This window comes from Eubalaena glacialis, chromosome 10 (genome assembly GCF_028564815.1).
Source record: "Eubalaena glacialis isolate mEubGla1 chromosome 10, mEubGla1.1.hap2.+ XY, whole genome shotgun sequence".
Taxonomy (NCBI): Eukaryota; Metazoa; Chordata; class Mammalia; order Artiodactyla; family Balaenidae; genus Eubalaena; species Eubalaena glacialis.
The window spans coordinates 105712315-105734956 of NC_083725.1; the positions used below are offsets into that span (position 1 = coordinate 105712315).

Consider the following 22642-nt stretch of genomic DNA (forward strand, 5'->3'; position numbering starts at 1 on the left):
TCAGACATGCCCTCCATGCCCTATGGCCAAATGAGGGACCAGGCCCTCAGAAACCGTAGCATCCACACCCAGCTGATGGAGATGGTGCTGTCCTTGCGGCAGACCGTGGAGGATCACATCACGCAACTGATGACCAGGCACCAGCAGCAGGACCTGGCGCTGGAGAAGCAGAGGCACAATCAGGCCGTCAGGGACCAGGAGGCCTCCCTGGGTCACTTAATGTTCCAGATGCTCCACTACCTGCAGTCTGGGGCCACAGGTGACCAGAGCTTCCAACCGCCTGATGCTTCCATGGACTCTAGGGTCGATGTTGGAGGTGGGCAGCAGGCCCAATCATCCAGGCAGACTTGCCAGACATTTTACCAATGGAGTGATTTTGAAGATACATTTATCAGCTATGACCTGTCCAACCGTGGGATTGACATCTCTGCCTTATACCACTCCAGCTTCCAGGACTACAACACCTACCAAGGAAACAAATACCACAAGGACAAGAACACCCTGGTGAGGATGGGGGGACATACTTGAGGGCCCCCATCACTAGGATTTACTGAGTCCCGTGCCAAGTACTGTGCACTCTCACTGACTCTTCCAGCCCCATGAAGGAGGCACTATTGTCTTCTATAGGTAAGGGGATGGACACGGAAGTAAGGTGATGTGGCCAAGAAAGTTGACAAGCTGGGTCTGGTTTTTCCCCTCCTGTCCCAGCTCGTACCCACTAGGAGTCACTCTGGTCACTGTGGTAAGTGAACCTACCCTCATGGAACTCAGTCTGGTGATGGATATCGTCGGCCATTGGGGAAATGAACGTGAATAATGTTTGCAAGAGCCCTAAGGGGATGCCTGCTTTGGGTAGTCAGGGAGGATGTTTTAAAGGTTGAATCAGCCAGCCATGTGGTGGGAGTTGGGGTGGGGGTCCTCCAGGCAAGAGGAACAGCATGTGTGAAAGCTCTAAGGTGGGAAGGGCTTGGAGTGATTGGACAAGGAGGCCCATGTGGCTTGAGTAGAGACAGTGAGCGCTGTGACAGAGGTATGGATGGGATCAGGCCATTGTGAGACGTTAGGATGTTATCCTAATGGTGGTGGGAGCAGGAAGAGGCTTCCAGGAAGGGAGGTTCACAACAGCTCTCCAGCCAGAGGGTGGAGGACCACACTAGCCACACCTTTCCTTCTGTTCCCATCTAAGTGATGTGTGGCTGGTGGCCGTCTGCTTTTCTGGGGGCCAAGTGAGTCAGGTATCCCCACTGGCCCCTGAGGGGTCATACCTCTTCCAGTAACTTGAAGGGCCCTTCCATGGAAGAGGAAATAGCAGAGATGGATACACGCAGGGCCTGTGCTGGCTAAGGATCCAGGCTCTGGGGCCAGTCAGGTGGAATTCTGCCCATCACCAAGGTCACATGGCTAGTAGTTTATTCAACCTTTCTGGGCTTCATGCTCTTTAAGCAGAGATCAGAATAGAACTTTTTTCTCAGGAGTTGTGAGAATTAAGGCAATTCACAGGAAGCACTTAGTCTAGTGTCTAGAACATAGGAGTTCAGTGAATGATAGCTGGTACATAATATAACTATTTTATCTATTGGGCTGGCCAAAAAGTTCATTTGGTTTTAAGTAAAAATAAAAGACATTTTTCATTTTCACCAAGAACTTTATTGAACAAGGTATTCATTAACCAAACAAACTTTTTGGCCAACCCAATAAATGGGTCGAAAGAGGGAAACTTGCAAGCTGTGAGATTTTTAGGGTTTGTAGAAATTTATCTAATATTAAGGTTGTCAAACATGGATTGCATTGCCTCATGGAGCAGGGAGACCCCCATCTGGGCTCGTCCAGGATAAGTACTTGTGACCTGGTTAAAGGCGTCCATGTAGGGCAAGAGGACTGACCTTAGATTCCTTCCATCTCCAGGGCTACATCAACCTTGGTACCAGTGAGAACAAGATCTGTATTGGTCTGCTGGCTGACAGGGTAAGCCACGTTCCGGCCTGTGCTGGGACCCACCTTCAGGCCCAGGCCCCCTAGAATGTTCTTTGGCATGTTGTAGATACAGGAATAAGACTTAGAAGTTTGGGGAAGGGAGTGGGGAAATAGCTTCTAGAATAGCACATCCAACCTCCTGGCTGGGCTGTGTTGGGAAGTGTTCTCTGGATGGGTATATGATGGGTAAGCTGCTAAGGGAGCCTCCGGATCAAATGTAGGGTTGGGGAAGTTGTCAGACACTTCCCAGTGGATAGCTATTTGTATAATCTTTGACAAGAAGATTGAAGCCTCCGTTCACCAGGGAACATGAAGCATATATGCCCATTTCCCTCTGGGAGGCCCTGTGTTGCAGGGCAAACACCCATATGCGTCCTAGGAGCAGGCTGAAACTTCTTGGGCATCCCTGGTCTGGCTGGGCTCATGCTCTATCTGTCAAGAGTTGACTCGGACTGACATGCTGTACATTGATGAAGACATACTGCAGTATCCTGATTGGAGAGGGCAACCATTGTAAGTAGCCCCTTACAGAGCTGGGGTCTCCTGGTCCACAGGCACCTGTCCTCATCCAGGGAAGGACTCAAGGTGCCAGATTCTCTGCTGGGTGCCTACCTATTTTGGGGGATAATGACTTCTAGAAAATGCCTAGCCCAGAATATCATAGGAGGCAGGCTGGTATCATAGAGATAGCACTGCCCTATAATTCAAAAGGCCCAAGTTCTTGTCCAAACTCTTGCAGTTAATATCTTTGTTGCCTGGGGAGTTGAGAGCCTCAGTCCCCTGTTAACCCTGTAAGGACCCTGAGGTTGGATGCTCTGCTCTTTCAAAAAGACCCAAGTCTAGACTGTGGGGAAAGCCCACGGACAGGCCTGGGAACCACAGGTCTTTCTGGGTCTGTCCACAGCCTGCAGAAAGAAGTAGCCCAGTTCCTGACCTCCTACTGTAAGGCACCTGCCCGCCTTGACCCAGAAAATGTGAGTGTCTTTCCAGCCTTCCTGCCACCCTGGGGGAAGACCGTATTCTTGGGGGCCTCTCTGCCTTTCCAGCAGAGCCCCTCAGATTCGGGGCAGAGTGAGGAGTCCTAGCTGAGGAGACTCCTTATGTCTGTCCTCCCAGGGGGAGGAAGACGGGGGAACTATCCCTCTTACGTGAGGATTGGTTTTCGACTTCTGCCTTCTGTGTATCTTCTTCAGGTCGTTGTTCTAAATGGCTGCTCCTCTGTCTTCTCCACACTAGCCATGGTCCTGTGTGATCCAGGTGGTAAGTCAGTGGGCTCTGTGTTCCCTCAGGGAAATAGCAGCATGTGGGCATGAGTGCATGGGCACTGGGTCTTGGGGGGGAAGAGCAGCTTGACTGAAGGCCTTTCCCCTAAAGTACTGGGGTGCTTCCTGCACTGGTTAGAACGTCTTCCTACTATTTCTGCAGGAGCGAGGGATTTGGGTTCCCATTTAATATGGACATGTGACAGTCCTCAAGGAGGTCTGCCCCAGGGATGGGGACAATGGGAGCCAACTCATTACAGTATTAGTTGGACTTTTGGTCTCAACTCCAATCCAGACAGCCCTAGTAAACTAGACAATATAGATGTTCTATCTCCTCAAAAAACAAACAAAAACACCAAAATCAAAAACTGAGTTCTAGACCAAATAAAGCTTGAGAGATTTGTTCTCAGTCTCCTTCTTAACAATGCCTCTTAACAATCTGAAATAAGAATCTCAAATTTCTTGATGAACCTACTGCATGGGAGACTCGTTACCAAGACGGCCATTTCACTTGAAGGAGTGGGTCCTTGATTAGCCCATCAATGAGGCCGAATGGTTGGGTAGAAAAGAACACGTGAGGTCACCAGGGTCACATGACCTGAGCCATGTAGAGCGATGAGAGCCCTCCCTGTGCGTGGACCTCAGCCTCCAGTGTCGGTCCGGAGCTGCCAAGACTTGCTGATGACCCGTGTTCTACCTGCTAGCAAGCCTGGCTTGAGTCCCTGGATTCCAAGTCACTTATAGCAGTATTCTTCCCTTTCTCCTCTAGTGTACCCGCAAAGAAGAGACTTGAGTTTTGTTTCCCCAAATAATGTTTAGAAGAGTGGGTTACTTTTATAGAGGCTGTGCCCCAAAGCATTCATCCCTAAGTAGGAGGGATTACCCAACGAACCTTCTCTGAGGGTAGCGTTGCTGCTGGTCTGAGGGTCCTGGCACGTTCTGACTGGGAGACCCTGGGCTAACAGCTCTGTCTCTCTGCTTCCAGAGGCCTTTCTGGTCCCCACCCCGTCCTATGGTGGCTTTATCTTTCATACCCACCTGTATGCGAAAGTTGAGCTGGTTCCTGGCCACCTGGAGAGCCAGGTCAGTGTGGGGCCCCTTCCCCTGCTCAGCCCACCCAGGCAAAGGAATGATCTTGGGGCATTTCCAAGGTGTAGGGGGGTTCTTGCTTTTCTCCCATATAAGTTATGGGAGAAGGATGGAGAAATCGGACAAAGAGGGTATGTGGGACTAGTGCCCTGGGTATGAAGGTAAAGGATTGTTCACGGTTTATAGGAATGAGGAATCAAGGCTTGGAAGCTTCCAAATAGGTGGTTCTCAGGCCGTGCTTGTCTTCCAGGTCACTGAGGCGAACGCCTATCCATTCCAGCTCACGTGGACAAGCTGGAGCAAGCCCTGCTCGGGGCTAAGATTGAGGTCAGGAGGGAACCAGGTCTTCAGGGTGGGCACTGCCACCCCGGAAAGGGACTGAGTATGGACACTCTGGTATAACTTGTTCACCGAGACGCTGTGGGCACCTTCTTCAAAAGAGATAGTGTCCCAGGGCACGTCCCCCGAGGAGCCCTGGCTATGGCGGCCCCCAGAGCTCCTTCCTGATCCCCTCTGTGGGCAAAAATATGATAGTTGCTCCTCCGAGAGCCTACTGAGGTCTTGATTAGGTGCTCGATACTCGGTGCCCTGACCTGATCTTTAGCTGAACTTGATGTAGATGCGAAGGACTTGTGTTCACTTGGTTATGTTTCATTCTTTTTAGGGGAAAAAGGTCAGAGGCCTTGTGCTAATCAACCCTCAGAATCCTCTTGGAGACGTCTACTCCCGAGACTCAGTGATGGAATATCTGGAATTTGCCAAGAAGTGTGAGTTCTACCCCCTTGAGACTAGATGAAGTCCATAAGAAGGGCTCCCATCACTCATAGCCAAGGAGTCAGAACCAGAAATAATATACCCTAAATATTCTTACTGCGTGCTATACTTTGTGAAGTTATTGACAACTAACCGAAATTGAAATGAAAGAAAATGCACCCACCTGCTCACTACTTCAAACTGTGTCATTTCCTTTCTAGCCTTTGTCCCTGTGCACATGCCTACATAACAGTCATCATATAGTTCTGTTGCTTTTCCACCTCTTGTAGCATAAGCACTTCCTCCCTGCATGCATTTCCCAAACTACTTGGTTTGAGGTGCCAAGGAAGACAGCCTCTCAGACCTTGTGGGGTGAAGATGAGTCCCTATAGAATTTTTATGTCTCATTTCTAAGAACATGTTAACATCAGTTATCTCTGAAGTCTGGAAATAGCCCTCTTAGGGTAGATAATCTTCTTCTGTCTAGAAGAAACCCTTATTCAAACTTCATAACGTATCCAGACCAATTAATGGCAGAGCAAGGGACAAGAGGAAGAATGCTGGGGGAGGTCTACATTCCAGCTCTAGCATCGGCTAACTGAGGGAATTAACTTTCTGTCTCAGAAACTTAGTTTCTTTCTGTGAAATAGAGGTAACAGTACTGCTTCAAAGGGCTGTTGGGAGAATAAAGGAGATGAAGCACATGAGCACTTAGCCTACTTTATAAACCTATTCGATTCAGATCTTGGGTGGCAGCTCCTGACTGTACCAGAAGAGACCTCTCTGGGATGCCCAGTCCCTTCCCACTAGTCTCTGCTTGATGGTTGAAGCGTGAGGTCGAATGTTCTCATGCATGTCTTTTGGGTCCTCTTCCTTCCTAGTACCCCCAAGTCAGGGTGAAAGGTCCTCTCTGGTGAAGCAGAGACCCTCTTCTACCTTGCCACACCTCTTGGAAGGGTTGGATGGGCTGCTGGGGCAGTAGGAGTGTCTGATCTGTGTCTAGAGAGGACCATCAAACGAAGCGAGCTAACAATTAGGGAGAACCTGGATATCGTCCTCCCTCTTTCGCCCAACCTGGAGGTACAACCTACATGTGATTATAGATGAGATTTACATGCTGTCTGTGTTTGATGAAGCCATACCATTCCATAGTGTTCTGAGCCTGGAGAGGTGAGTTGGTCTTGGCTGGAATTGGGAATGAGAACCATGAAGTTCCTACTTTGCAGGGTGAGTCCATGGGCCACAACTTAATTGGCTGCATGCCAGGAACTGAGCTCAGAGCCACTGGGAGTGTGAAAGTGAGCAAAGCATCATCTTTCCTCCCAAGTGTCTTCTCTAAATGCCATTTTGTACATGAGATAACTTGAGGGAAAGGTAGCATATGCATTGTCAAAAGTCAAGTTGAAGCCCTCCAGAAGGTCAGGGTAGGAACTTCTTGAGAAGTAGGGCACGGGGAAAGAATAGAAATAGAGCAGAACTTTCTTAAGGGTAGTATTCGGCCCTAGGATAGGATCCAGCAGACAAAGCAAGAGAAGAGCATGCCTGGAGGAAGGAAGAGCTTCACCAAATGTGGGGCAGTAAGAAATAGGTGAACACATTTTAGAAATGGGGGGTGGCCCACTTGTGTGAGGAGCCAACTGCCAAGAAGGTGGCTTTGGACCCGCTGTAGGAAGACCACGAGCCAGGCTGAGGGCCCTGGACTTCATTCAGTGGGCACTTGAGAGCTGTCCCATCTGGTTCCACGAGGATACCTTTTGTTGACTTCCTGGCTTAACCGGGGCAGCTGTTTCTTGACTTTGGGTCCCATAGGCCCTTCTGTCTAGGAAGGCCCTCAAGGCCACTTTCATCTTCCCTTCATAGACCCCAAGTCTTCATCCTTCAAATATTTCTCCATAATCTTGACTGTACTCTCTCCTCTCCAGTTTGCCTGACCCCAACAAGACCCATGTGATCTGGGGCACCAGTAAGGTGAGTCCCAGCTGCCTGTCGTTGGGTAGGGAAGGAAGTGGAGCCAGGAGCAGAAAGCAGACCGACTGGGTGTTTCCTTCCCTACTTCTCTTCCTCTAGGATTTCGGCATCTCTGGCTTCCGCTTTGGTACTCTGTACACCCGCAACAGGGAGGTGGTCTCTGCCGTGAGCTCCTTTGGCTACCTCCACAGCACCTCTGGCGTCACCCAGTACAAGCTGTGTCAGCTGCTCCAGGATAGAGGTACTGAGCCCTGTTCAGGGCCAGACCTCGTGGCCACGGGGAATTCCTGGGTCTGCTTGGGCCTCTGACATGCCTTCAATACAGTGAGACCCTGTTCACTGTCTTGGGTTTAACAGTGGCAGGACAGGAAGTTTACAGGAGGGCAGGCTGTAGCTCAGATGATGCAGCCGGGTGTAGACAGAAGATGGAGGTGCTGATCTAAAACACTGGCCATCTGGTAGCTCGTGCTCTGCTTGGAAAGGGGATCATCAACTGTACTCTAGCACTTAAAGGTGGGAACTTCAGAAATGAGTCTTTATGTGAAGGTCAATTTTCCCTCCCCCAAAGCTGGCTTGCTTCAGGCAAAGATTACAAAGGAACACTCTGATTCCTCGAATATGATTTAACTTCATCTTCCAGTGTGGCCAAAGGAGAGCTGCCATTTGGGCAAGTTGGTATGGCTACATCTATGGCACCTGAATTCACCTTCCCCTTGGATCTTAAGTGAATGCTGGCTTCAGAGGGAATTTCTCCCCTTTTATGCCATGGCCCAAACTTAGATAAGGGCTCCTTTTTAAAATTCCCTGTAATAGAGCAGATGCCAGGCCCAAGGATTTAAATTAAAAGCGGGGATATAATGAAACAAACTAATATAATCAGATAATCTGGTTTAGAAAATAATTTGCTTTCAGCTTTGGGTGGGGAAAGGGCTGGGTAGGAGAAATCCAACTGGATGCCTCCCTGCATGGTGCCAGGCCCTCTGATACTTTGGTAGAAACCAGATTCCCAGCTCCTTGAACGCTGGTTCTCAATCTTGGACGCACATGGGAATTATCTGGGAAGTTTAAATACTGATGTGTAGGCTGTATCCACGAAGATTTTGATTTAGATGTCTGGGGATATAACCTGGGCCATCAGGCCTTTTAAAAGCTTCCCAAGTGGTTCTAAAGTGCTGCCAATGCTGAGAATAGTTGGGCTAAGATCATCCCCAAGCACGACGACAAGGTTCTTCAACATCCGTTTGTTAGGGTCTAAGGCAGGAAGTAAGGGAGCTATGAGTACCTGCTACTTGCCCAGTTGACAACAGAAGCATCAACCCCGTTTAGGGGACACCTCAACTTCTTGCCTCAAGGGTGTAAACTCAAACAGAACTTTCCTACACAATTATTGAGAAGCCCAATGTCTCCACCTATCTAGTGGAAATGGGTGTGTTGGGTATAAGTCAGCTCAAATATAATACAGTCAGGCTTGGATAGAATCAGCAGGCATGAAGCCTAGGTAGGGAGCATTTGGTCAGGAACCCTCTGGCAGATCTTAGCCCTGAGATGTGTGACAGCCCTCTTCCTCCACCCATCCAGAATGGATTGACAATGTGTACATGCCCATTTATCTCTTCCGGCTACAGGAGGCTCACAGGTACATTACTAACAAACGGAAGGTATTGAAGGTCCCTTTTCTCAATTGTGGCTCTGGCTTCTATGTCTGGATCAACTTGAAACAGGTGAGTTCTGGGAATGAAGACAGGTGTTAAAGGGCAGATCTGCCTGATGGGTTTTTGTTTTTTTTAAAAATAAATTTATTTATTTATTTTTGGCTGTGTTGGGTCTTCGTTTCTGTGCGAGGGCTTTCTCTAGTTGCAGCGAGCGGGGGCCACTCTTCATCGCGGTGCGCGGGCCTCTCACTATCGCAGCCTCTCCTGTTGCGGAGCACAGGCTCCAGACGCGCAGGCTCAGTAGTTGTGGCTCATGGGCCCAGTTGCTCCGCAGCATGTGGGATCCTCCCAGACCAGGGCTCGAACCCGTGTCCTCTGCATTGGCAGGCAGATTCTCAACCACTGTGCCACCAGGGAAGCCCCTGCCTGATGGGTTTTGAGCTCAGCTTTGTCCCTCTGTCCTCCCCAGTACCTGGACCCATGCACATTTGAGGAAGGGTTGCTTCTCCATCGCCGCTTCCTGGACAACAAGCTGATTTTGTCCCGTGGCAAGACCTTCATGTGTATGGAGCCTGGCTGGTTCCGCCTCATCTTTGCAGCTAGGCCCCTCCTGCTAAGAAGCGGTGAGTGGGGCTGACCTCCCAATCCTGGCATCCTTCAAAGATGCCCCAGCCACTCCTGTATGACGCAATAGCGGAGTCGTCCTTTTTTTGCCTTTAGCAGCCTATAGCTCCAGCCCTTCTAGGCCCTCTGTTTCCACTTTCATATCTTTAAGCTCCTTTGTAAACAGGAGCTGATAGGCACTTGAGGTATATTATACGTTTCGGGTGTCTGGTCTGTGTCTGCCATTGAGCAGGTCATTGGGACTGAAAGCTCTCAAGAAATGGAGCTCCGCCCATGTGGGACTTGCTGGCTGCTAGGTGAGATAGACAGGGAGATGACCTAGAAGTCCCTGTATGCTATACTGTGGAGTTTAGATTCTCCTCTGAAGGTTATGGAAACACGACATTCATTTTATCTATTGTATCTCAACACATGCAGGTCACTGTTCTACCTGCTGGGAACATCGCAATGAATAAGAGAACATTTATGTTACGCAAATATCTTTCGGGCTAATGTGGAAAATAGACTCAGTGAAGGGCCACTAGAGGCAGATAGAAAATGATGAGGCCAAAGCCATAAGCTAGGTGACAGGATTTGATCTGAGTCATGAAGGTAACAGGCAGGCAGGGGCTGTGATGATGAAGCCAAAAAGAGCCATGGGGGATGCGGCAGGTCGACTTGGAAATCTATCCCAAAGAGGGGAAGGCTTAAGCTCAGCATCCCTGAACGAGAGGCTCTGTGGTGGTCCACTAGGACCTGGGTATGTCTGGGGCCTACATGAAACCCACTAAGTATTTTTCTCTGTCCCCATTTGGACCCTCTAGCCATGTAGCGGTTCCATCAGGTGCTAGTGGAGCAGGGGCAGGATTGGAGAGTGAAGCAACTGGAGGATACAAAGAAGGAGGAAGTGTCTACCTCCCAGCCAGCGGCTCCAGCCAGTCTCACTCTCAGGAAGTCCTGATGTCAGCCTCGGATCTGGAAGGCCGGTGTACTGACCTGGAGCTGTGACCAAACAGACAGTGGGCTCCTCCAGGCATGAGCTCATTTGACCCCACCATCAGCCCCCCCTAAGCTAAGCATCTGTCATTTTTGGAAGCTTTACATCTTTTTAGTCTTTGCTAGCCATTGTGTGTGTGCAAAATGTTTTTATGGCGATTCCGGTGGGAAAGCCTAGAGAGAAATAAAGGGAGCTCTCTGGATCCCTATTTAGATGGGTTTACTTTTATATTTGATATCTAATAAATTCCATATTCTTTTAAATTCCAGGCCTGTTTTGTTTCTTATTCACATGCTTCATATCACCTTTTGAGAGCTAGATGATTTTTAAATTTTTGATTACGCTTAATTTAAATTTAATTAAAATTTAATTAAAAATTAAATTTAGGGCTTCCTTGGTGGGGCAGTGGTTAAGAATCCGCCTGCCAATGCAGGGGACACGGGTTCGAGCCCTGGTCCGGGATGATCCCACATGCCGCGGAGCAACTAAGCCCGTGCACCACAACTACTGAGCCTGCGCTCTAGAGCCCGGGAGCCACAACTACTGAGCCCATGTGCCACAGCTACTGAAGCCCACGTGCCTAGAGCCCATGCTCGGCAACAAGATAAGCGACCGCACTGAGAAGCCCACGCACCGCAACGAAGACCCAACGCAGCCAAAAATAAATAAATAAATAAATATATTTTTAAAAAAATTAAATTTAGTTTTTAAATTCTAAAGCAGGTTATATGTGAAGAACACTTCTGGGGCAGATCAGAAAGGAAGGGAAACCGTGATGCCTAATTGGTGGAGCATTTTCTAGGTGTTGGATGCAATGTCCCATAGGATCCTTTCACGATCATGGCCACCTTATACACGAGTGGCTAAGTGGCAGGATAGGAGTATAATTCCAAATGTTTCTGCTTCCAAATATGAGTTCTTTCCATTCTTGCCTTTTCGAAAGGCTTTTAAAATGAATCTCTGGTGATAAGCCTGAGGTCTTCCATTTTCATCTCTAGTGTTTCCAGCTGTTCAAATCATACCTCCTGTGCGTTTCTCTGCAAAGCCTTTGTACATCTGAGCTTTAATCTGATCACCAATGCTGTGAAATAGGCAGAGTGGGGACTACCACCATTTTATAGATGATGGAAAAGCTGTTAGCACCCACCAATGGCTTTGGTCAGTCACTTGGGTTTGGGACCATTCTCCCTCTCTTGGGTAGGTTTGTAGCCTGATTCTTCAAGATTTTTTACACCAGAGAAGTTTTTTTAGAAATCGAATTGACTAGGAGACACAGAAAGGGAATTCATTGGATGCATGAGGGAGCTCATGGGACCAAAAGAGAAGGGGAAGATAGGAACCAGAGATGTTCTTGGCATCTCAGCTATGGGAGCTCATAGCCAGTCTCATCAGGGTGCTGTCCTGGGAGGAAGATATGACGCCTTCCATGGAAGCGATAGGCCATTGCTGTCTTCTCTTCCACTCAAGATTCAAATGGTTGACTGGGAAAAATTTAATTTTTTCCTATCCAGGAACACAGAATATCCCTCCATTTATTTAGGTCTTTAATTTCTCTCAGCAAGGTCTTTGTAGCTTTCAGTGTACAGGTCTTAGGCACGTCTTACAAATTTATCACTATATTATGCCTTTCATGTTATTTTCAATGTATAGATTATTAATTTCATTTTTAGTTGTTTGTTGCTAGTATATTGAGACAATTGATTTTGTATCTATCAAGAACTTTGAAGGCTCTGAGGTTTTACCTTACTTGCAAAATAACAGGTTTCATGGATGCTGGCAGAAGGCATGAGAATCTTGGGTCAGAGACAAAGGACAACTTATTAACTCACAGCAATAGCAGTAATCAGTATTGGCTTTTGGTTCCCCAAACCCTGATTCCTATAGAGCAAAGTGAAGGGGACCAAGTGATGCCTGTACATGCAATGGGGTGTGTTGCAGGAGAGGCTAGCCCAAGCTTAAGGAACCTAATTCTTTTGTAATGAGCAGTAAACCTGCCTGAACTTTGGCCCCGAGGGAAAATTATCTTTATTATACTAGTAGTAAACAAACCTACGCTTTGCTCTGGAGGCAGACACTATCACTACCATCCAAGGTTGGTCACTGTACATATATGTACACATATACACACACACACGTATGCACGTACATGTATGCATGTACATATATGCATGTACTTACGCACATATATATAATCCTATACAGCCCAGAACAAAGGCAGTCAGTGTCTCTGCTTGCAAGACAGGCAGAAACATGAGAGACCTGGGAAGAACCATATCCTGACAGTATCTTGAGACCTTGCTAAATTCATTTATTAGTCCTAGTTGTTTTGGAGGGGGATTTCATTGAATTTTCAATGTACACAATCATGTTGCCTGAGAATAAAGATGATTTGTCTTCTTTCTTTTCAATATTTATGTCTCTTATTTTTCTGTTCTAATTGCATGGCCTAGAACCTCAAGTATAATATTGAATAAAAGAAGTAAGAGAGGACATTCTTGCCTTGTTCTCAATCTTAGCAGGATTGAGTTCTGTCTCTCATTCTTAAGTACTGGACGTATTTTTCATACTGCCTTTACCAGATAGAAGAATTTCCTTCAATTCCTAGTTTGCTGAGAGATTTACCATGAATGAGGTTCAATTTTTGTCAGATGTTTTTATCTGCACCTCTAGAGGCAATATAATTCTCTTTTAATTATTGTAATAAAATTACATTGATTAAACAAAATGTTAAACCAACAACATACTACTGCAATAAGCCCCATATAGTCATGATGCATCATCCTTTCATATATTGTTGGATTTGGTTTGATATTAAGAATTTTACACCTATTTTCATGAAGGATATTGTGCTATAATTTTCCTTTTTGTAATGCATTGTTGGTTTTGGCATCAAGGGTAATACTGACCACGTAAATGTTTCAGGAAGTGCTCCTTTCTCAATTTTCTGGAAGTTTATGTCAAATTGCTTTTTAAAAATTTTTAAATGTTTGGTAAAATTCACCAGTAAAGCCATCTGTACCTGGAGTTTTTCTTTGTCAGAAGGTTTTTACCTATGTTTCAATTTCTGTAACAGATATTGGGTTATTCACATTTTCTATTTCTTGTGTCACTTTTGGCTGTTTGTGTCTTTCAAGAAAATTTGTCCATTTCATCTAAGTTTAATTATTGACAAATTTTTTTATAACATTCCCATATTATCCCTTTAATATCTGTAGGATCTATAGTGTTACCTCCTTTTTCTTTCCTGATACTGAAATGAATTTTTTGATAAGTTAATCTAAATGTTTATCGATTGCATTAATATTTTCAAATACCCAACTTTTAGTTTCATTGATTTTTCCTTGTTTCTCTTCTGTTTCATTTCTACTTTTATCTTTATTTCCTTTTATTAACTTTGGGTTTAATTTGTTCTTTTCCTAGCTTTTTAATGTGGAAGATTAGACCAATGGTTTTTAAGCTTTTTTTTTTTTCAAATATAAGCATTTAAAGTTATTGATTTCTCTCCAAACATTGCTTTAGCTACATCCCATAAATTTTGATAAGTTGGTTTTTTATGATCATTCAATTTTCTACTTTCCCTTGTGATTTCTTTTTTAGCTACAATTTATTTAGCAAATATTTAGTTTCCAAATATTTGGGGTTGTTCAGTTGTCTTTATTAATGACTTCTACTTTAGTTCCATTGTGACTAGAGAACATAAACTACAGTTTCAATCCTTTGAAATTGAGACCTTTTTAGGGCCAAGTACATGGTCTATTTTGGTCAATGTTTCATGTGCACTTGAAGTGTATTCTGCAGTTATTGGGTGTGGTGTTCTGTACATGTGAATTAGGTTAAATTGTTTTATAATGTTTAAATGTTCTGACCCTTACTGTCACTTGATCTATCTATTACTAGAAGAGGGGTGCTAAATATTCTAACTATAATTATTGATTTGTCTGTTTCTCCCTTTCGTTCTATCAGTTTCTGCTTCATGTATTTTGAAGTTTTGTTACTAGGCATATAATTTTAAATTGTCATTCTGAGGAATTGATCATTTTATCATTATGAAATGTCCTTTTAAATTATTGGTAATTCTTTTTGTTTTGAAGTCTGTGTCAGATATTATTATGAATGCTTCAGCATTTTTATGATTCTTTTTTTGGGTGTTATGTGTCAAAATACACATAACATAAAATTTACCATCTTAACTATTGTTGAGTGTACAGTTAAGCAGCATTAAATACATTCACATTGTTGTGCAGCCATCACCACCATCCATCCCCATTGCTCTTTTCATCTTGTAAAACTGAAAATCTATGCCTATTAAATAATAACTCCCCATTATCCCCTTCCCTAGCCCATGGCAGCAACCATTATACTGTCTGTCTCTATGATTTTGACTACTCTGAGAACCTCATATAAGTGGAATCATACAGTATTTGTCTTTTTGTGACTGGCTTATTTCACTTAGCATAATGTCCTCAAGGTTCATCCATGTTGTAGCATGTGTCAGAATTCCTTCCTTTTTAAGGCTGAATAATATTTCATTATATGTATGTGCAATATTTTGCTTATCCACTCATATGTTGGACACTTGGGTTGCTTCCACATTTTAGCTAGAGTGAATAATGCTGCTCTGAACATGGGTGTACAAGTATCTCTTCAAGGCCCTGCTTTCAATTCTTTTGTGAATATACCCAGAATTGCTGGTCATATGGTAATTCTATTTTTAACTTTTTGAGGAACCTCCATATTGTTTTCCACAGTGGCTATACCATTTATGTTCCCACCAACAGTACACAAGGGTTCCAATTTCTCCACATCCTGGCCAACACTTGTTTTCTGGTTTTTGGATATTAGCCATCCTCTTATGATTATTTGCATGGTATATTTTCCCCAGTTTTAGCAGTTTGTTTTTTCATTTAACATGTCTCTTGCAAACACCATATTCTTTTTTTTTTTTTTTTTTAATAGTAAGTGGTTGGTGGGTGATGGGAGCCAGGTTTCTCACTATTGTAGAGGGAAGTTACAGATAAGAAAGGAAGGTTAGAATAAACTCTGTGGTTCTTTCTTTTTTTTTTAATTTTAATTTATTTACTTATGGCTGTGTTGGGTCTTCGTTTCTGCGCGAGGGCTTTCTCCAGTTGCGGCAAGTGGGGGCCACTCTTCATCGCGGTGCGCGGGCCTCTCACCATCGCGGCATCTCCTGTTGCAGAGCACAGGCTCCAGACTCGCAGGCTCAGCAATTGTGGTTCACGGGCCCAGCCGCTCCGCGGCACGTGGGATCCTCCCAGACCAGGGCCCGAACCCGTGTCCCCTGCATTGGCAGTCAGACTCTCAACCACTGCACCACCAGGGAAGCCCGCAAACACCATATTCTTAATCTTACCATTTTATCCAGTCTGATGATCTTTTAACTGGTCTTTGGTCATTAATTTAATGTAATCATTGATATGGTTGTATTTAAGTCAATTATCTTGCTATTTGTCTTCTATTTGTGCCATATGCTCTTTGTTCATTTTTTCCTTCCTGCGTGCCTTTTGAATTAATCAGGCATTATTTAGTATCCCATTTATTCTTAGTTATACCTTTCGATTTTTTTTAAAAAAGTGTTTGCTCTAGAGATTACAGTATATATCCATTGCCCTCAGTGAGAAGTTCACAGTCCTTATCAGGGTTTATTAAGATTCATGACCTGATCCCTGATCGTATCTCCAACCTTTCTCCTGAACCCTGCAAGCTCCGGTGGTCGGTATTAGGATTGTTGCAGTTCATTAATGTTCCACACTGAGTCTAACCTTCAAGGTTCTATCAAAGGCTTTCTTCTGCTTCCAACACCCCACACTCCAGCTAGCTAACTAGGACTCAAGCATCACTTCCTAAGTGTCTAGGGTGAATGAATGTGTATGTAAGGCTTCCTGTATGGGGCCAATGCATGTATGTGTGTGTCAGGGAAGGGGGCGGTGGTGTTAAATCTCCCTGCCGCATGCTTCCAAGGCACCCAGTAATCTTTCTTATTAGTCAGCACATTTGTATGTCTGCCTTCCCAGTCAACCATGCAGGCCCGCTGTTTGTTTTGCCATCACTGTATCCCAGCACGTTGCAGAGATCTTGCACAACACAGGCATTCAATAAGACTACTTACCTGAATTAAACAGAATGATATGACTTAAATGGAGAGAACTGGCTTATTTTACATAACACGGAGGACCAAAAAGTCTTGAGAGCTGCTCAAGGTCACAATGTTAGTGGCAAGGCCAAAGCGAAGACAAGAAGTGGAGTGATCCAAAGACAGCCAAGTCTTCCCAGCCATTTCTGTACTGATGGATCCTGCTTATTGCTTTTCATGGAGAAAAGGAAACTTTTCCTACTCAAAGGCTCGGCGCGGGCCTGGGACCTTGGTGGTCTAACTCATTGCCAAAGTCCCGGAATGTGCAGGGTCCCAGGCAGAGTCCACCAGATGTTCTGTAGAACGAAAGGAGGAGAAATTACAAACTCAGGTCAAAAGCTTTCATAGGGGAAGGATGTCTTCAGGATCCCCTTAATCGGAATTAATGGAACTCCGGAAAGCCTTTTCCATGGCCCGCAACCAGGCATACATTTGTCCAGTAACCTCGGTGATTCTGCCTTAAAATGGGGATACTAAGGCCGGGAGGCAGAGGGAGGCGCCCCCGTGTGCCAGGGGCGGGGAGACCGGGACGGGAAGGCGGCCAGGGCGCTGAGGCCGCAGAGCGCGGAGGTGGCAGCGGGCGGCCCGTCCCTTCCTGGCGGAGCTCTGGCCCTGGGCCCCCTCCCCTTACGCGGCTTCCCCTCCCCGCCCCACGGTGCTGCAGCGTGTGCGCTCCCTGCGCGCAGGCCACACCCGGGCGTCCTGCGACCTCGGGCGCGAGTTGACGAACTGCGCCCGGAACCTTCCGGGAAGCCCGACCCGGCGCGGACGGTCCCGAGTGCGTGTGCCTGGGCCCGGGTACCCTTCGCACAGCGGCGGAGAGCGAGTCTGGGCGAGGATTCGGACACAGACTGCGCGTCCCTGAGTGCCGGCGCCGGCTCCTCCAGCTCCGCAAGTAGGTGCAATCCACGCTTTGCAGAACAGGGGGCCCGCGGGGTCTCCCTTGCCCGGGCTCGAGGCCTCGCTGCAGAAGTCCCGGCCCTTCCGTCTCGAAGCCCTCGGCCAGACTTAAACTTCCTCCTCCCAGAGACCGGGAGCCGGCGCCCGCGAGGCGCTCGCCGCTCGGCAGGGGTCTTGCGCTCTGCCTTCCGCCCTGTCCGCCCTCTCGTGGATCTCCGAGGCCCTGCCGCGCGGGTTTCGGGCTCTGGACTCGCCGCCGTCCTGCTGGGCCCCCCGAGCCCGCGCTTCGCTCTCGCACGGCGCGCGCGGAGCCGGGGTCCCTCCGGACCCCACCTCCACCCCGCCTCTGGGCCGCTGGTTGGTCCCCCATCATTTGGTGTTTGGGGCTTGTGCATCAGGACTGGGGAAAGCGGCGAGGAGTTATAATAACATATTTTACTGTAGTTTGGCCATGAGCCAGGATTTGTTCTAAGCCATTTACACTAACTTATATATTTATGTCCCCACTGCTACCCGATGAGGTAGTTACGGCTACACCCACTGTGCCCACGAGGACACTGGCTTAGAAAGTGGAGGAGTTCACATCTGAGCGCAGGATCAGAACAGTCCCTCCCAGGGGCCACGCCTCCCCCACTTCGGGAGCGAGGGTGGGGCCTTGGGCTCTGCTAAGGGTCCGTGCACTTGCACTTGTGGGAACCCCACTTCCTTCTTCTCAGGCCCCACCCATCATCGCCTCCAAACAACCAGATAATCTCATTTTATCCTTTACTCCTATTCGCAACAGTCACCACAAGACCCCTGGACACCAGGCTCTTTCTGCTTTAAGTCAGAAAATTTTAACTTGGCTTTTTGAAATTGACGTCGGCAAGAATGGAAAAAGAAGCTGGTGACTCTTTAGGCTGCAGAATGAAAAACTTCCACAAAAGTAAAACAAGCTGAAGCAGCCATTTATTAAAGTTGTAGAAAAGTAGCAAGTACAGCCCCTGTCTGTAGATCCTTAGCAGAGTTGATGCCTTGAAGCGATTGCGCACATGGTTACAATTAGTAAGGGACACAGGAAGTGATGAGTATATAAACTTGAAGGAAGGGGCAGACAGAGAAGGGGGAGGGCCCCGTGACTCCCAGTTCATTTTTGTTGCTTGGTGCTATGAAAGCCCTTGATCAGATCAGGCACTGAGTGCTTTCGTCTTTCTGCAGATGTTCACACTCCCTCAGAAGGACTCCAGGACACCTACCACCTCTCCGGGTTCAGTCTCCCCACAGGGCCTGCACAGTAACCACGGGGATGGTCTGGAAGGAGAATGCTCCAGAAAACCAGACCAGAAGCCGCTGAAGCTCTATGGAGTGGGTGATCCCACCGCCATGTTCTCCTCCGACAGCCCCTACCTGTCCTCTAGAGGAAGCGTCATTAAATGGTTCTGGGATTCAGCAGAGGAGGGCTACAGGACCTACCACATGGATGAGTATGATGAGGATAAGAACCCCAGTGTGAGTGAAGGCCCCCTCCCCACTGGGATGCAAGAGAGCACGGGGCGGGGGGGGGCGGGTACCCCGGGGGGCGGGTACCCCACCTTGACCAATAGGGCAGCACCCAGGTTGCTATTGTCATGTTGGAGTTATGGCCCTCTGACTCCCAACGGGGTGTCTGATGTTTCTCAGAGAGGCCCCTGTATGTTACCTGAATCAGAAAATGGCCCATTTATAATTAAGGGAACCTTGATTTGTGAGGGAGGAATTGAAGAACCATGGAGTGCTCTTATATGGATTCTGATCCACAGCCCATCGACTATCCAACTTTAGATCTGGGACAGAACTAGGGTTCAGGTTGCCACTGTTTCACTTTCGGGTTGTGCATTCTTGAGCTAATTACTTAATGTCTTTGAACCTCAGTTCATCTCTATAATGGGATAGTAGTACCTCCTCTATAGAACTGTCACAATTAAATGAGATCAGGTATGTAAGTTATTAGCACAGTGCTTCCACATAGAGCATTCAATAAATGGTAGTTGCTATTATTATTAATGTTACCTGCCCCAATTATTATAACTTATTACTAGTAATACCTTCAGAGGGTAGAGAGCTGTCATGAATAACCCTTTAATAGTCTTTATTTGTTGAGCATGTACCAGGTGCTGGCACTGTTCTATATACCAGGGTTACAGCCGTGAACAAAAATAAATTCCTGCCCTCATGGAGTTTATAGTCTAGTATGGGAGACAGACATAAAAATATATAATATGTTGGGATAAGTCTTGTAGGGAAAAATAAAGCAGGGTAATAGGATAGAGACTGGTGGGGTGGGCTGGGGATATTACTATTTTATGTGAGGTGGTCATAGAAGGTCACTTTAATATGGTGACATTGAAGCAGAGACCTTAAAAAAGTGAGGGATTGTATTAGTTATCTCTTGCTGTGTAACAAAGGACTTCAGGTCTTAGCAGCGTAAAACAAACAGTTCACAGTTTCTGGAATTCAGGAATCCGGGTGGTGCGTCAGGCTAAAGATCTCCTGGGAAGTTGCAGTGAAGCTGGGGCTGTGGTCTCATTTGAAAGCTTGGTGGGGTGGGGGAATGATCCACTTCCAAGCTGTCTCACATGGTTGTTGGCAGGCCTTGGTTCCTCACCACGTGGTCTCCTCCATGGGGCTGACAGGGCCTCTTCTTGCGGTACATTCACCCTTGTTCCTGTTCCTGCCAGAGCACCAGTTTACTGTGTACATTCTTTCATCCTGTAAACTGAGGCTCTTGAGAGATACAGTGGTGTCTTGGGCATGTATCCAGCCTTCAGGGACTTCCCATCTAGTGGGGGAGATAAAGCCTGTACATCAGTCCCTGTGACCTGGGACAGAAACTGACTAGTGCCGTAAAGGGGGACAGATAAAGTGCTTTGGGATCCAGAAGAAGAAAAGATCTCTTGCAGGTGGGATTTTGAGGAAGCCTTCCTGGAAGAGATGGCATTTGCACAGAGCTTTAGAAATGGGAAGATAGGATCAGGGAGCCATGTGGAGGGCATGGCTTGAGCAAAGGCCAGGAGGAGTGGTGGGAAGGGCGGGATTGCAGAGAGCTTCGCTTTGCTGCCTTGGTGCGCCCTCCGGGGCCTTCTGATGGCACCCTGTGCTGTGCTCACATGGCTCTGTACCTCTCACCTCCAGGGCATCATTAACTTGGGCACCAGTGAGAACAAACTCTGCTTTGACCTGCTGTCCAGGCGGGTAAGTCCCGGTGCACCTCTGGGTGGCATCCCCAGCTCCAAGGGGGTGTCTTCTCCGGGATTCCTTGGAATACTTCCCCCAGAGAGCCTGCCGCTTGCTTCAGTGGCCTCGGGGACCACTTTCTCTGCCATCGTGGGAGAGTCACTTCCCCACTGTGATCCTCCTTCTTCACTTCTTCTGGCTCTTTTCCTCCTCAGTTCCTCCTGCTGGCTGGGTCCCTGCTCTCAGGGGGAGATACTCGGTGATGTGGTCAGTATTTAACAACTGACCCTGGGAGAAAGGGGACCCTGATCGGTAGCTTTTCTGATTCCCATAGTGTAAATGCCCCCACTGTGGCCGATATCAAGCTATTGCTGTGACATCACTGCATGCAGAGCTGGGAAGAGAGGTGCAGGGGCACCATCACGTGGTAGAGCCACCATGCAGACACCTGGATGGAAAGAACCTCCAGAGCACAGATGAGAGCAAAATGGAGTAACATAGACAGGAGCAATATTGTTTGAGTACTTTTTACCTTTGTTTTTACTGTAACTGACTTACATAATTTATATGTATAGTTTCTATAATTTAATTTTTGAAAATGGTACAGTTTGCAAAATTTCTGAAATCAGATTTCTTTTATTTATTTTTTTAAATTGAAGTATAATTGCTGTACAGTATTATACAAGTTACAGGTATACAGTAGAGTGATTCACAATTTTTAAAGGTTATACTCCATTTATAGTTATTATAAAATATTGACTATATTCCCCGTGTTGTACAGTATATCGTTGTAGCTTATTTTATACCTAATAGTTTGGACCTCTTAATCCCCTACCCTTATATTGCCCCTCCCCCTTCCCTCTGCCTGCCAACTCACAGATAGAGAAAATAATCAGATTTCTTGAGCTGGTGTGAGCCATCTCTAGTAAACTGCTGGAACTATCTGATAAATGTGTCTCTCGAGGCCTAGGAGTTAGAGTTTGGAACTGTGGAGAGAGTGATACTTAACCCAAAGGAACATATTTCCAAAGGGAAACATCTAAGCTGCATGGGGAGAGGGGTGTAGCGAGTGGGCTTGAAAAGCCTGTTCTACCCAAAGCCAGCTCCCCACTCTAAGGCAGCTCAGTGCCATCCAGTAGAAATAAACTGTGAGCCACATATATAATTAAAATTTTTCTATTAAATAAGTACAAAGAAACTGGTAAAATTCATTTTCATCATGTATGTTATTTAGCCCATTGTATCTAAAATATGGCTATTTCAACATGTAATCAATATAAAAAATTATTAATGAGCTAGTTTACATACTTCTTTCATATAAGTCTTCAGAATCCAGTGTCTCAATTCAGGAGAGTCACACATAAGGGCCACATGTGGCCAGAGGCCTCTGTATCGGACAGTGCAGTGCTCAAGGACGAAGGAGAAATGGAAGAGGCTGGGGTTATAGACACGTGGCTCATTCCCTTTCTTCCTTTTGGTCCTGCCGCCCAAGGCTTCTGCCTTTCCTCGACTTTGTGGGTGTGATGCCCTGGGAGTCACTAACCCAGCACCCAGGCAGGGTGGGGATGGTCTGGAAATGGCCACATTTTCCAAAGTGTGAGGTTGAGCTGAGCCTGCAGGAAGACAGCGGCCTGAGTCCCTCCATGACTTAGAGCCAAGACCGAGGTAGGGCACCCAGTTCTGGGACCTTTTCTGTCACCCCGTTGGAGGAGCTGAGGAGCGCGGTCTCCTATCGCTGACTCTGCAAATCCACCCCTCTGGCCTTGTTGGGCGGCGGTGTTGTATAAAGAGCACTGGACTAGGAGTCAAAAATTCTGGTTTGTCTTAGCTTCGCCACTTGCCGGTGCTGTGATGTTGGCTGAGCCACCTGACTTTTTTTTTTTTTTTTGGTTGTGCTGTGCAGCTCGCGGGATCATAGTTCCCTGACCAGGGATTGAACCTGGGCCCCCTGCAGTGGAAGCGCACAGTCTTAATCACTGGACCGCCAGGGAAGTCCCACACCTGACATTTTTAAGCCTCAGTTTCCTCATCTGCAAAATGGGCATGAGAATGCTGTCCCTGGGCTGCCCCTGTCTCAGTTTCTCTGATAAGGAGACCAAGC

At 46.8% G+C, this 22642-nt stretch overlaps 2 protein-coding genes across 2 annotated transcripts in view; both read left to right on the plus strand.

Annotated features, from left to right (window-relative positions):
* Positions 1 to 17775, plus strand: LOC133099926 (probable inactive 1-aminocyclopropane-1-carboxylate synthase-like protein 2). The gene is given in 15 exon segments (XM_061203760.1): positions 1 to 504; positions 1906 to 1965; positions 2417 to 2487; positions 2879 to 2948; positions 3168 to 3234; positions 4222 to 4319; positions 4576 to 4609; positions 4612 to 4652; positions 4990 to 5090; positions 6159 to 6248; positions 7001 to 7046; positions 7146 to 7287; positions 8625 to 8767; positions 9168 to 9321; positions 16928 to 17775. Coding segments are annotated over 15 exon segments (2463 nt in total). The 5' UTR covers positions 1 to 6.
* The window catches only part of ACCS (1-aminocyclopropane-1-carboxylate synthase homolog (inactive)), a 16340-nt gene continuing 10737 nt past the window's right edge, over positions 17040 to 22642 (plus strand). Inside the window, exons 1-3 of the mRNA XM_061203275.1 lie at positions 17040 to 17344; positions 18547 to 18837; positions 20500 to 20559. Coding sequence (XP_061059258.1) covers positions 18547 to 18837; positions 20500 to 20559 — 351 coding nt within the window. The 5' untranslated portion in view covers positions 17040 to 17344. The remainder of the gene's footprint in view (positions 17345 to 18546; positions 18838 to 20499; positions 20560 to 22642) is intronic.